General features: G+C 40.0%; 1 protein-coding gene across 1 annotated transcript in view; it reads right to left on the bottom strand.

The window, feature by feature from the left end:
• The window catches only part of LOC138015919 (small conductance calcium-activated potassium channel protein 3-like), an 18762-nt gene that overhangs the window by 653 nt on the left and 3109 nt on the right, over positions 1-15000 (bottom strand). The window contains exons 2-6 of the mRNA XM_068863045.1: positions 12441-13321; positions 8151-8352; positions 7499-7693; positions 6828-6997; positions 1-3376 (exon numbers count right to left, since the gene is read on the bottom strand). The exon at positions 1-3376 is cut by the window's left edge and continues 653 nt beyond it. Of these exons, the coding sequence (XP_068719146.1) occupies positions 2855-3376; positions 6828-6997; positions 7499-7693; positions 8151-8352; positions 12441-13321 (1970 nt within the window). The 3' untranslated portion in view covers positions 1-2854. The remainder of the gene's footprint in view (positions 3377-6827; positions 6998-7498; positions 7694-8150; positions 8353-12440; positions 13322-15000) is intronic.

The raw sequence follows: 15000 nt of genomic DNA, 5'->3' as shown, positions 1-15000 counted from the left end.
ACCGTAAAAGCCGGGAGTTAACAGTGAAAGGCAAGCCAAAAGATACCCTGGGTGTTGGAGGAAATTTTTCCAAGGTCGGAGAAAACGCTCTGCGATTCCAAATCAACAGTCGAGGACAAAAAAAAAAAAAAAAACGTCTGGTCACACAACCCCAGAACCTCATTTCCATGTGTAGAGACAGTTCAGATTTCTCGTCACGGTGTTGTCGTCAAACCAGACTGCTTCCCTCATATGACGCGTTTATACTATCAAAATTCATCCTTGCAAATTAAGCGCTATAGCTCCTATTCAAACACCAAACCCCTCTAAATCGAGCGCCATGTTCAAGTAACGAGCGGGTTAATTTGATCAGACCTGCTTTCTAAATCGGTTACATACCTTTTAAATCGAGCAAATTAAATCGATCAAATTAAGTCGATTTAAACCTCCCATTAAATCGATCAGAGACACCTTTCAACTCGAGTACATTTAATCGATCAGATACACCTTTCATATCGAGCAAATTCAATTCATTGATATCATCCATTAAATCAATTAGATACATCTTTCAATCGCGGTGGCCTGAGTGCTCTACTCCGGATCGAGTGGTCCGGCTTCGGGTCCTGGCTGGGGACATGGTGTTGTGTTCTTGGGCAAGACACTTTACTCTCATGGTGCCCCTCTCCACCCAGATGTATAAATGTGTACCGGCGAAATGCTGGGGGTAACCCTGCGATGGACTAGCATCCCATCGAGGGGGGAGCAGTAAATACTCCTAGTCGCTTCATGCTAATGAAACCGGAGATAAGTGCCGGCCTGATGGGCCTTCTGGCTCGTAAACAGAGTATGCATTTGCTCCGCAGCAATAATTCTCATCGGGATAGGGCCAGATATGGGGCATTCGCTCTCTTGCCTCATAAATCCTTACCTTTGTTTTTGAAAAGCACTGACTTGGCAGTGTACCCTGTGAACAGTTGGTTTCTCCTACGCTTCCCGACAGCGAAACCACTGCGAGCAACCGTTTGATTTTCCATCTTGCCTGTGCGAGGTACGTCAGAATCCACGTGATGCATTTGACATCACTACTTCTCATTTCGCGGGAAAAATATGGAATCACTACACAGCAGGCTCGGCCAAACGCAGCAGTTACGTAGCAGAACGCACACGCAAGTGCCAAAACAAGCTTACTAACTCGTTTTACCGGTTCAAAGAAAATTTATTCGTCCTTTGCGCTGGACGGCGGCTCACTCAAAGAAACTAACGGTTGCTCGCAGTGTTTTCTCTCTCGGGAAGCGTAAGAGAAACTAACTGCTCGCAGGGTAATGGCAGTGCGCACTGTATATTTCTTTCTAAATAGTATAGGCTTGTAATTTAAACAAAAGTTTAATTTGACTGCGTTGTGAGCTTCCTACTGTATTTATTTTATTACATTTTAAATTCGCCACAGATAGAGTGACCATTAAATTAAGTAGGTCCGGGTAATCATTGTGGGCTCAGTTGCTGTGATCCATAAAAGCCCCGCGTAAACGTTTCGGGTATCTTGACAGGATAATGTCAACAATGCTAAGGCCCATTTCATGCCCTTGAGGTTAAATAATGATAAATGTCTTCGTAAAGGATGAAACTTATATAACCGAGCGCCACTACTGAATTGGGAAGAGTACAACTAGTCAATTCAGAATTAAGGCGCATCAAATGAAATGTTGGTCGTTGAAGAAAGTGGAAAACAGGAGTAACCAGCAGAAATATTTCAGAAATCCTCTAGAAATCTTGTCGAGATAAATGAGACAACAGATTTGGTCCAAGGCCACCATTTAGCGTTTCGACGGTTTGGAAATGTACGCTCACTGCCCATCGGATCGGACCGACGATAATAGAAGATCTTGTAAGCTTGTCTCTCCCGCAATTGCTCACTGTTATACGAAGATGTCCCAGTTGCAGCGCCTTCATATATCACGTTTTTACTGTCGTCAAGCAATTATAATTTGCGGCGACTGTAAAACGTTTGATTTTATTTTCAATATCTAAGTACTTTTTACACACTACCTTGATACATCGTATTGTAAAATATTTCTGCTATGGTTATATCAAATAGGAAATTCAAAATATGCATCACTAGGATTGTCCAAGTCGACTAACATCAATCCATTAATCAGGAAAGTCCCCCAAAAGGGAGTAATTCTAACTATGTTACTAAAACTTTGACATTGACGATGATGTATTAATTCCTACGCTTAACCATAACTAGACATCCTGCCTGCAGGGCTATTTAAGGTTCAAGCCTACTGCTGAAAATAGAAGCGAATAAATAGTAAGTTGATACGTTATGAAGGCAATAAAAGGTTAAAATGCAAATTAGATTACTTTCTCCAGGATTTCTCTCGTTTGTATTTGTGCTCAACATGAAAGCGACCCTTTTTTTTCCTGTTGGTCACATGACCGCATGGTCACAAAAATTCTGCTGGGAGGGTGGGTAAGTTTAGCGCGTAAACTATAACAGCGTCCAAGCATTCAAACGTAGAAAGAGTATTGTTGCCAAAAGGGCTTGCGTAGCTAGAGAAAAACTTTTTAGGTACTTCACTGTTCCCAAGGCTGTGTTTCTTTTGATATCTTTTCATATTTTCCGAAGCCTATAAATATCAATCGGAATCAATTTACGTCCTTCGGATTAATTTTTTTCCGATTCTAGACTCGTGATTGAGCACTCCTATTTATCCAACGATATGGGTCTTCAAGATTTTCGTTTTATGATGCAATGGACAAGTCGCACCTTTATGTGCAATAATTACATAATTCAGCCTTTCATTTGAAATCTTCCCTTTATAAAATAGGTCTGGGTTTCGTGAAAAAAAATTCAACACTTGATTCTCTTTCATTAAACATCGACCCGATCCACCACCGTGCGTGGGAAGATGAATGATCGACTATCAGTCCTTGAGGGTGGAAAAGGACTCGCCATGTTTGGCGATTCGGGATATCTGTTTAACATCTTTAAAGAGTCGCGAACGTCTCTTAACTCCGTCTTCATTTTAAAGTAGATTTGATCCAGAGCATTTTCTAATGATTCCACTTTTCCATGCAGCGTTTCTGAAGAAATTACACCCTGGTCGATTGGGTCACTTTCGTTCCTGGAGCGTTGTGTAACACGACTGCGCATGCCATCGTCAAATTCCGTCGATTTGCCGATTGACGCATAATTTCGGTGTCCATTTGGGTATTTCTCCACAGGATTATTTGATTGAATCGCAGAGCCGGATTGAATTGGATGCAGATTAATTGCTGTAGGTAGCACTGGTCCAGTGGTTGTTGACTGCATCCATGAATCCACAAACATTCCTGGAACCTTTCGGTTTTCCTCATGTTGAGGAGGTTCAATTGCTCGGATTTCTTCATCTTCCTGTGTATCACAAAACAATAAAATATTCAAAAGATGCCGATTATGAACTCCAATCTTAATCGAAATTTGTGTGTGGAAATCGATCCTCGGTGACTTCAACGTCTGAAGGGGTAGTTTCTAAAGAAACTGTGGTGCTGCGTCGGTGGGAAAGTAGTATACAAAAAGTTGGTTTATCAACGGAGTTGATAATGTAAATTGACCACCGTACAGAGATTCTAAAAGCTGACGTTTCGAGCGTTAGCCCTTCGTCAGAGCGAATCGAGGGATTATGGGTTACGTGTAGTTTTTATAGTAGAGTAGGAGCTACGCTATTGGTGGTAACATGGCAACGTGAAAAGTAGGAATATATTAGTTAAATGAAAAGCGTTCGTTAATACCGTGAGGATTAAGGGTGCCGATTTGAAAGATGAATTTTTGTTCCAGATTCTTGCGGCTTTCCGTCGTACCTAGATGTAGGGAAAGGCCGCAGATAGCCATGTGTTTTTTGGAGTGGTTAGGCAGATTAAAATGGCGAGCGACTGGCTTAGATGCATCCTTGTCATTCTTCTCAACATCGCGAAGGTGTTCGCGGAATCGGTCACCTAGTCGTCTACCTGTCTCACCAATGTATAATTTATTGCATAACGTACAGGTTATGCAATAAATGACATTTGCGGAGGTACATGTGAAACGATCGGTGATCTTAACAGATCGCTTAGGTCCCGATATCTTGCTAGTGTTAACAATGAAAAGACAAGTTTTGCATCGTGAGCGCGCGCATTTGAAAGTGCCGGGTTGCTCGGTGGTTTTGAGCGCGCTTCTAACTAAAAAGTTGCCTACGTTTTTGTCGCGTTTGAATGAAATAAGTGGAGGTTGCGAAAAGATTCTACCAGTCTCGGGATCATTTTGGAGTAATTTAAAATTACTAAGAATGATGCTTTTGACTGCGTGATTATGAGGATGGAAAGTGAGGGTGAATGGAATTCTGTCATTCTTATCTTTCTGTGACGTTTGTGGTGACGACTGTCGATCAAATTGTTGGGCGCGATGATGGCCCGCTTTGACCACAGAGACTTATTTTCACCATGGACATTACATCTCTATACACAGTCATTCCTAACAGCGAAGGTCTTCAAGCACTTAAACACTTTTTCGATCAACGCACTGTCAAAGAACCTAGCTCGGAAACGCTCCTCCGCCTTGCCGAACTAGTTTTAACGCTTAACTGTTTTTCATTCGCCGGCAACTATTACAAACAAATTAATGGTGTAGCGATGGGCACAAGAATGGGACCTAGCTATGCCAATCTTTTTGTAGGATATGTTGAACACCAATTTTTTAATCAGTATAACGGCCCCAAACCTGAACTCTACGGCCGCTACATCGACGACTGCATCGGCGCTATTTCAGCCAGCAGAGAAGAACTCAATCAATTTATAACCTCCGTCAACTCTTTTCATCCGGCTCTTAAATATAACTGGGAAATTTCGGAAACTTCATTGGCTTTCCTAGATATCAAAGTTTCTATTAGAGGCAACGTGCTATGTACTAGTGTGCACTACAAACCTACTGATTCACACAGTTATTTGTTGTATTCATCGTCACATCCATCACATGTCAAGAACTCCATTCCTTATTCTCAATTTCTTAGACTTCGACGTCTATGTAGTGATGACTCCGATTTTTCCAGCAAATCAGATGAGATGTGCCAGTTCTTCGAAAAACGTGGCTATCCTGTCTCTGTGGTCAAAGCGGGCCATCATCGCGCCCAACAATTTGATCGACAGTCGTCACTACAAACGTCACAGAAAGATAAGAATGACAGAATTCCATTCACCCTCACTTTCCATCCTCATAATCACGCAGTCAAAAGCATCATTCTTAGTAATTTTAAATTATTCCAAAATGATCCCGAGACTGGTAGAATCTTTTCGCAACCTCCACTTATTTCATTCAAACGCGACAAAAACGTAGGCAACTTTTTAGTTAGAAGCGCGCTCAAAACCACCGAGCAACCCGGCACTTTCAATTGCGCGCGCTCACGATGCAAAACTTGTCTTTTCATTGTTAACACTAGCAAGATATCGGGACCTAAGCGATCTGTTAAGATCACCGATCGTTTCACATGTACCTCCGCAAATGTCATTTATTGCATAACCTGTACGTTATGCAATAAATTATACATTGGTGAGACAGGTAGACGACTAGGTGACCGATTCCGCGAACACCTTCGCGATGTTGAGAAGAATGACAAGGATGCATCTAAGCCAGTCGCTCGCCATTTTAATCTGCCTAACCACTCCAAAAAACACATGGCTATCTGCGGCCTTTCCCTACATCTAGGTACGACGGAAAGCCGCAAGAATCTGGAACAAAAATTCATCTTTCAAATCGGCACCCTTAATCCTCACGGTATTAACGAACGCTTTTCATTTAACTAATATATTCCTACTTTTCACGTTGCCATGTTACCACCAATAGCGTAGCTCCTACTCTACTATAAAAACTACACGTAACCCATAATCCCTCGATTCGCTCTGACGAAGGGCTAACGCTCGAAACGTCAGCTTTTAGAATCTCTGTACGGTGGTCAATTTACATTATCAACTCCGTTGATAAACCAGACTTCAACGTCTGTTTCGACTTTCCTCCGATCCTTGTAGCGTTAGCTTTAAATCCCCTTAAAACGGAGCACTGACAGAGGGAGGGGGGTAAAGGGCGCACCGTCGGCTTCCCTTGATACCAGAAGAAGGTTGGTTTGGCCAGCCGCAATATAGCACACCACTTAAATCAAATCTACGTTGCATCGGCTCTTGCTCAAAACCTTTAATACTATTACTTCAAAGAACACCATCTGTGGATCCTAGAACGGGCTGAATATAGAATTCCTTAGTAAGTGATAAGGGACCTTAAGATCGGAGGATGAGGACAACTACGAGTACGACTTTTCTATTCTGAGCATGTGCATAAGGTTTGGAGGCCGACATTTTTCGAAGTGCGCATGCTCAGAACGGAAACTGACTCGTACTCGAAGTCGCACTCGTTGTCGATGCTAACATTAGGGACTTTAAGATCGGAGAACGAGGACGACTACGAGTACGAGTTTTCCATTCTGAGCATGCGCATAAGGCCTGGAAGCCGATATTTTTCGAAGTGCGCGTGCTCAGAACGGAAAACTCGTACCCGAAGTCGCACTCGTCGATGCTAACATTAGGGACTTTAAGATCGGCGGACGAGGACGACTACGAGTACGAGTTTTGCGCACTGAGCATGCGCATAACGTTTGGAGGCTGACATTTTTCGAAGTGCGCGTGCTCAGAACGGAAAACTCGTACTCGTAGTCGTCACCGTCCTCCGATGTAAAGGTCTCTATCGTTTTCCATGTAAGTACTATTTGATCGATCGGTTGGCTACGGAGTTAGCCGGACGATTTAGTCTGACTGAAAGACTAGTCGGGTACTCTTCAACTTACCTCAATAACTGGTGGAGGCGTGACAACACTGGCACTTCTTGAACCTCTGCTAATTCGTCTCCCTCCATGTTGTTTCTGAAGGAAATTCTCCACGTTGCCCACGCTTCTAGAAACGTCAGTCAACACCATGGCCATGTCGTCGGCCAAAAAGAACTTTTTCCAGTAATCATCTGTCGTGAAAGATCGTGAAAAGATCGAGGTCAAATCGTGTTGGAATCGAAAGGGCAGTGAGATATCGATATGCGCCGTTTTAAGACTGGAACTGCGGTTGACGGAGTTCTGAGAAATTCCGCTTTAGACCTCACAATACAGTTATAACTCTGCAGTGCTCTTAAAGCCACAGGGCAATTCATCCTTTCCTCTTATCACAAGTTGCCGAAAGGAAATCGCTTTTTCGTCAAACTCCTAAACTTAACGTTATTAACTTCGATTCGGGAAAAAGGGACTAAAATGATACCTTGGGGTCATGATCTTTATGGGGGCGGTCATTCAAGTTTCCTGGGTTGTCTTTGAACTTTCTTAATAGACACTTATCTGCTACTGACTAATCGATAGTCTTAAAACTGTCCAGTTACTAGTTTCAGGCCTTGTGCCGAAAAAATATCTCGACACGAAGAAGTAAATAAATTCAAATTTATAGAAATTAATATAAATTTACTTTATTTATTCACCTCTTGACCAACTTCTCCTTGCAGTCCTCCAGTGTCTTATGATCTCAGCTTGTTTATGCTGGAACACTCTCAGTTTTTGTGTTTTAAACCAATCGGCCCACAGAATGGTATCTGCATTCTCTTTAACAAAGCGATAAAGACGCCAGGAGCTCTGAATACAAGAAGCAGCTAGATTCTTTTTCTTACTTATGTGTTCTGCAAACAATAAAAACACTAAAAATAAAAAATATATTCTACAATTAAGTCCGAAAAGGGTTCTAGTTATATAATACGTATTAAACAATGAAACGTTTGCATGAAGCCGGCACCGATAAAATTATACCTGTTTAGCCTTGCTGCTAGAGGTTCTCTTTATATAGAATTAGTATGTTATAGCGACTGTGCTGTTCAACCTACTAGTTAAATGGCGGCGAGCTCCCACTAGTGTCATTGGTAGGGAATCTCAATTTATTTAGTAAACTCGACTTTTGTCATTAGTACTCGAATTTGATTTCGAGGCAATTTTTGAAACGACCTTCTCAAAGGCGTCGCTGTCGCTCGTGCCGGGGTTTTATATTTCCCAGACAGCCCTATTTTTTTATTGACTCTCTGTCTATTTCGTCACAGGCTCAAACGCCTGGATGAAACAATCGTCAAATAGAAACGAATCTACCTGCGTTTTCCATAGATGCTAGAATCCTTTTCTCCTGCTGCTTGAGTTGGAGGGCCTCATGAACAACACTTATAAACAAGGCCATCAAGAAAATTCCCAACACTGAGGCAAATCCAACGAAAGCACGCGCTAAGACTGCTTTAGGAACAACGTCACCAAAACCGAGAGTTGTCATGGTAACCACCAACATCCAGACCGTGTCCTACAGAGACAATGTTCCGTTTAGTTCAGTCTATTTGAGTCTACCCGGGTAGTTTGGGTCACCCGACAGAAAAAAAGTTTCAGTTGATAGTGTGCCCTTTATGAGGGAAGACCACGACAACGGGAAGTTCGTACCCCTTTCTTTTGCCAAAGGTGTATGGGTTCTTTAACGTCCCACATAGTTTCTGAACAAGGGCGGTAATATAAGTCAAGGCCTATACGGTTCATATTTCATTTAAGTCTGACGATTTCTGCATGTAATCACAAAGGAAGCATTTCCTCAGTTATCCTTTTGAACAATTCTTATCAGTGCTTATCAGTGACCGACGCTCACAGCTCTTTATTTGTAAATTGGTTTTCAATTTCATACAATCGCCTGTAAAATATGTTTGCCATTTTTAAAGTTACCTCCACTGAAATTTTCTCGATAACTGGCATATTTCGTGAAGAGGTTAAGTAGTAATGAAACCAGACGTCTGACTGACGTAACTGGGAGTTGAGATATCCGGGCTGTTTTTAGGAAAGCATGCCGGCCTGAATCGCCATATGAAATGACTTTTTGTCCGAGGGAGGGGAGAGTTCAAGATAACGGAGTCCTCTGTCACATATCAGCGGCGTTCACGAAAAGACAGCTGAGTTACTAAGAATTGCTAGAAATGCAAAAAAAAAAAAAAAAAAGGAAAATGCCGAGGAGATAGTAATAGATCACGGGAAAAGGAAGTGTCTTGTTAATGAGGAATAGGAAACTACTCTAAACCAAAAAGATAACAAGGAAGAACAAAAGATGAAGAGCTTGATGTTTGTGCGACGGTTTATATGAAATTTACAAATTTCGTTTACGGTCGTAAAAGCCTGATTCTGATCGTCATACTTCACGAATATAATTTCAATAGAATTGCTTTTTGAGAGGTATTCTCGCTATCCACAATCGTCAGACCTTAAAGGAATTATACTGTTCGAAGTCGACAAAATTGTCATAAGGTCATGCCCTTTTTTTTTCATTTAGCGTCGAATTGGGCCGGTCGGTCGGATTGAAAAAAAAAAAACCTAAAAAAAATCATAAGCAGTCTCGGAGTCGGAGGCTTGGTACCCCACATCATAGCTGTGGAGCCAGGAAAACAACAAGACCTGAACCCAAAATCAATATGGCGGAAAAGTTGGTGGATGTTGTTGCAAAATTAAGACAGCGTGGGAAAAAGGATCAGTCACCGAAATTCCTATGCGACATGAAAAGTGGTTTAAAAACGTCGTTAGCCTTTTTTTTTTTTTTGAAAATGCCAAAAATTGGGTCGGTCGGACGACGCTAAACGGACAAAATAATAATAATAATAGTGAAAAGGTTTATTGTTCCTTACTCTTAACGATAAGTTTTGACGTAAGATGAATTAGCTGTATTTTCTTTTACGACTAGTCATCTACGCAAATCGCTCATGCAAGTCACTTAACGGTATTCATTCCGCGGCAATACTGTTGCATTTTCGTTGTAATCATTTCACCTTTAACGCACTGCCTGGTGCTCTGCCTATTTTGTCATCAGATCTCTTTCAGTTTGAACGAAACGCTGGGTTTCTTGTCAAACTAAACTTCTTTCTTTTCGAATTCAGTATTTCATTAGATGATCTGTCACTTTCGAAACAAAGCGTCTAGTTAACACAATAATATACTCAAACCACAAACAGAAGCACCGCAATTATGTGACCTCAGTAAATGACTTGTTTGTTATTCTAGTGGTCTGTGTGACGGAGTGAATGCCTAATTTGCCAAACCATATTTCTATACGACAGTCATAAACACCTTCCCCATGTATAGATCTCAAATATAGAAAACAGGAACGGAGTTTGTTCGATTATAAACTCGATTTGATGACAACTGTCAAGAGACTAGTCGATAAACGAAAGCGTGTGGAAAAAGTGAATTAACTGATTGTCTGAATGACCCCTGCAAAATCTTTTGTGTCAACCAAGGGATATTAGCCTATTATTTGCAAGAAAGGCCATTAAATAGCGGACGCTTTGAGGCCGACAGGTAGTCTAATATTTTCTAGTGTGATTGTGTATTGTTTACAATAAGGGTGTCATGAAATTGAAATTGTGGTAATTTCCTGATCATCGATTTTGCGCAAACCTATTTGGAAGAAAGGTTTTTCAGGCAGGAGAAGCGTGTTTCACATTACAAATACACCAATATTGTATGTGTTTCCTTCACGAACTATTCCGTAAGTTCACTCTAATCGCAATTTATTCAGTTGAATCCAATATGAGAATTCTAATTAGGTTTCTTTTGAAAAAAACTCTTATGAATTAATCTTCCCTGTGGCTCAAACAAGTTGCAAAATTGCTGGACCATTTGTTATGCACACAACTCGTTTATCAGGGGCACCCAACGAGAATATAGTTCAAAACCACTTAAACATAGCATTGTTAAACTTATTTTGGTATTTAAACGGTATATATAGGCATATTTTTATCCCCTAAAAAATTTTCATCTGTTCGGATTTCCTAGCTAAAAGTCTAGTGATCCGAAAATTATAGGGATCAAAACTTACCTTTTGGAAAATTTTAGCCAGAAAAAAGGCTCCCGAAAATTCTAGGTGACCTTTTTAGGGAAAAAATCCGTTAAAAATGGGCAATTATACCATTTTTCAGATGTTCGAAAATCCTAGGAGAGGCAGGCAAGCGAGACATTTTACAACAAATCTTCCGAAAATTCTAGATCTCAAATCATCTGCCGAACAGATATTTTCCGAAAATTGACGTTGGGTGCCCCTGGTTTATGTTCGTTACGCCGTGCTTTCGTCCTATTTTGTTTTTTTCTTTCTATCGTTCACTATTACCTTGGTGAGATCTACGTCAAAAGTTTCGTTTGCGATCTAAAACTGCGTACTCACACAATACGAAGAATGGTTTTCAGTGCGGAATTATTGTCACTTTGTATTAAATAGAGTCTTCAACGTATTTATACCTGGTTTTTTTTGGCTACGTGATACAAAACTACTAATTTCTCAGAGATTATTAATTCTTTTTCTCCAGAGGACCTGATTATTCTTTTTTGATTATTTAAGTATTGAAAGGGTTGTCATTAAGTACACATGTCAGGAACCCATATATATATATCCCTGATGGAGGTTTTTTTTTCAGTTTTATTGTCGTCTTTACCATGTATCCAAATCAGCAGCACAGAGAAACACTTTGCTTTTTTTCAAGGATTTACAGACATCTCGTCACCACCAGGCTCGCTATGAAAGAACTCGTCCCCAGAATGTTCCTCAAGGCTTTTCACAAAATAAAGAAGGATACTAATAGCTAGTGGCGAGTTGACTTATTTCGAAACGTCGTGGTGGCAAAATGACTGATCAGTGACATCTTCAATTTGTTTTCGTTTGTTAACACATTGTGTCTAACACAAGGAAAAAGGGATGTTTTACCCATAGGTCGTCGCAAACCGATCGCAGACCGTTGCAGATCATATGGAAACCAGGCTTTAGAGTTCGGAAACATAGCTTGTACGGAGGTCATGCAATGAACCTTGTAACAATTATCAACTCGGTTATGGTATTCAATTTTTAATCACTCTTTCATCAGCGGTTAAGAAGTTATGATCACTTTTTTAATCATTTCTCTGCTTGCCTTGACCACTGACGAGATATGTTTTTTTTCAACGCAAATGAGGCCGTTTATCCGGAAAGAGTTCAGAGTAAATGCCAGTCAGCGTCGTTTTTTCATTAAAACCACTCGATAATATCGATGATCTGGAGTGATTCATAGTTTGTGAGGGTTGTGTGAAATTTCAAACCATTGCTTTCTCAAAACCAATACTTGTGTTTTCTTTAAGACTCATTATGGAGTTTAACAAATGAAAAATCAGTCTTATTAGCTCATATTGAGAGTAAGCATAAACTGTTGAACTTAATTATTATCCCTTTAAGTATGCATTTAGCCTAGAAAGCGAACATAAAAGGTAAACAGGAAACACAGACCATGAGAATAAGATCTCATAAGTAATGGTGGTAGGCGTATAAAAGGCAGCCTCATATGTTTCAGATTTAGCGGTTGTTAATAAAGACTTTTCCTATCTTATTGATCTACTCACCAAATAGCTATTCCGTGTTCTCTCGATGACGTGAACAAAATATCCTCCCAAGAAAATATTGAGCAAATAAAACGTTAGAATTATTCTGAAGGGAAACTTGAGGAAGTAGGCTTTGACCAGAAAGGTCGATGAGATTTCAGTCTGTGTCACAGACGCAAACAGAGCTGTAGACTGGTTATCCACAAACATGTTGTGTTCTTTCACGTATTTAGCAATGAGATATAACCGTAAAAAAACCAAAAGCTGAAGTTCATAAGGTAATCCGTAGTAATCTAGAAGAGGAGGAACATGTAAGAAACATATAATAACTTCTAAAACGCAAGATGGGAACAAAGATGTCATGTAAAAGCTCTCTGATTCATGGAAAATGTTCCTCACGACCAAGTATTTGAGCTCAGTGTGGCTTATGTAATAAACCGTTATGGAGGTCAATATCGATGAAGCTGACAACAGAGATTTTACGACCACAGCTGCAACCCTATAACGATTACTGAAAATCAAACGTAGATCTTTTGGAGACAGATTCTCGCTGGTATTGACATTGCCTCGGATTGTAAACTCAATGTCTACCAGAGCTAGGACAACTGCAAACAAGCCCATAACTCCAGCGGCACTTGACAATCTCTTTGTTCTGCTCTTCAAGTACTTCTTGGCCTCATCAGTTTCCTTTAACGATTTCAATGTTTGTCGTTGGAAATTTTGTACCTTGCTGGTGGACGGCTCGTGAGCTGTATTCCATTTTCGTTTGGTACCTTTATGGTGGGAGTTAACAGAGGTATTGCACGGTTGCACAACACATTTCGCGCGGCGGTGGCCTTCCATGTCGCTGACAAATGTGATGTTCCGTAATTCTATTTTGTGTCTGACTGCCCCTGTTTGTTCTGAAGAAAAATCCATTGGAAACTCGTTAGATTATTGATAACAACAGGATATTATGTTCTCATTAGCTAAACAAGCTTCTGCTCTGCAAGGAATTTTATCCAGCGGTATGGTTCACGCAATTTTACGAATGATAGAGCATTCAAAGCATATGTTTTGTTTTATCTCTATTCACAAATGACATGCCTTCTCATACTATTATCATATTATCTAAGCGATAAACCACAACAGTTTTGTGAATATTTTAAAATTAAAATAACCTTCTGAGTAATCGAAAATTACTTGCAAATATCCTAATTTAAAAGCAATAAAAGCTTTGTTGAAAGCAATTAGAATTCGTTTCACGAAAGTTAGGATTTTCGCAGGTTTCAATTGTTTGTTGTATTTTGCTAGATATTCCAAACGACTATTTACATTGTTACTGAACCATAATAGATAAGAACAGAAAAGAAAACAAATCACTTATGACCACTAACAACGCGATAACGCAAAGGAAAAACAGACAGCTGTTTTGTTTACATCAAGGCAGCATTAACATGACAATTTTATCTCTCTTTAAACATCAACGAGCTCAAATTAGAAGAGCAGCAGAAAAAAAAAAAAACATCAGAAACTATCTTGCTTACAGTTAGTTGCCTGGAAATAAATGTGTGTGCTAGTCGTGCTCTAAACGCCGGATGACCATGTTTTGCGCTTTCCTTTCCACAGTTTCCAGGCTACTTGTTCTGAAATCTTGAGTATGTCAATTTTGTAACACGAACACAGTCATTTTAATAGTTAGAGTCGCAAATGCACATAACCTTATGGTCACTTTTAACTTGAGCAACTTGTTAAACGTTGGAGATGGTCATAACTAAACGTAATTTTCACTGCTATCATCACGGGCTGCTCCAAACCTATATATGGGCTCCCGAAAGATCGCAAAATTTAACACAATGTGTTTAGTATACAACCACCGAATTTTCACGGAGTTTTCGCGAATCATTCATAACATAGGTTTGGGAAAATGACGGTCAATTTATCTTCAGAATGATTTCTGTTCTTTCAAAGAGAAGGAGTTTCTCTGGTCAATTAATTATATATGACATTTTTGCCGAAGCCATAGAAAAGGATTTTCTGTTGTGTTTTTAGCATTGGTTTAACACAAACTACAGGGGCACCCAACGTCAAATTTCGGAAAATATCTGTTCGGAAGACGATTTGAGATCTGAGAATTTTCGGAACATTTGCTGTAAAATTTCTTGCTTGCCTGCCTCTCCCAGGATTTTCGAAAAGCTGAAAAATGGTATAATTGCCCATTTTTATCGGATTTTTACCCTAAAAAGGTCACCTAAAATTTACGGGAGCCTTTTTTCTGGCTGAATTTTTCGAAAAGGTGAGGTTTGATCCCTATAATTTTTGGATCACTAGACTTTCAGCTAGGAAATCCGAACAGATGAAATTTTTTAAGGGGATGAAAATATGCCTATATCTACCGTTTAAATACTAAAATACGTTCAACAATAGTATGTTTAAGTGGTTTTGAACTATATTCTCGTTGGGTGCCCCTGAAACTAGTACAGTAATTCATTATTTTGCGGAAACGGTTTGTTTTTGCTGCGTCATCCCGTAGGAAAGAGTCATTAAATCCGAAAACAATTAAACTGTCTTTATGGTGTGACAGAATGGCTTCACTTTTGCT

This window comes from Montipora capricornis, chromosome 9 (genome assembly GCF_036669925.1).
Source record: "Montipora capricornis isolate CH-2021 chromosome 9, ASM3666992v2, whole genome shotgun sequence".
NCBI classification, from domain to species: domain Eukaryota; kingdom Metazoa; phylum Cnidaria; class Anthozoa; order Scleractinia; family Acroporidae; genus Montipora; species Montipora capricornis.
Note: the sequence above shows the minus strand (reverse complement) of the source record. Positions and strands in the feature narration are given on the sequence as shown.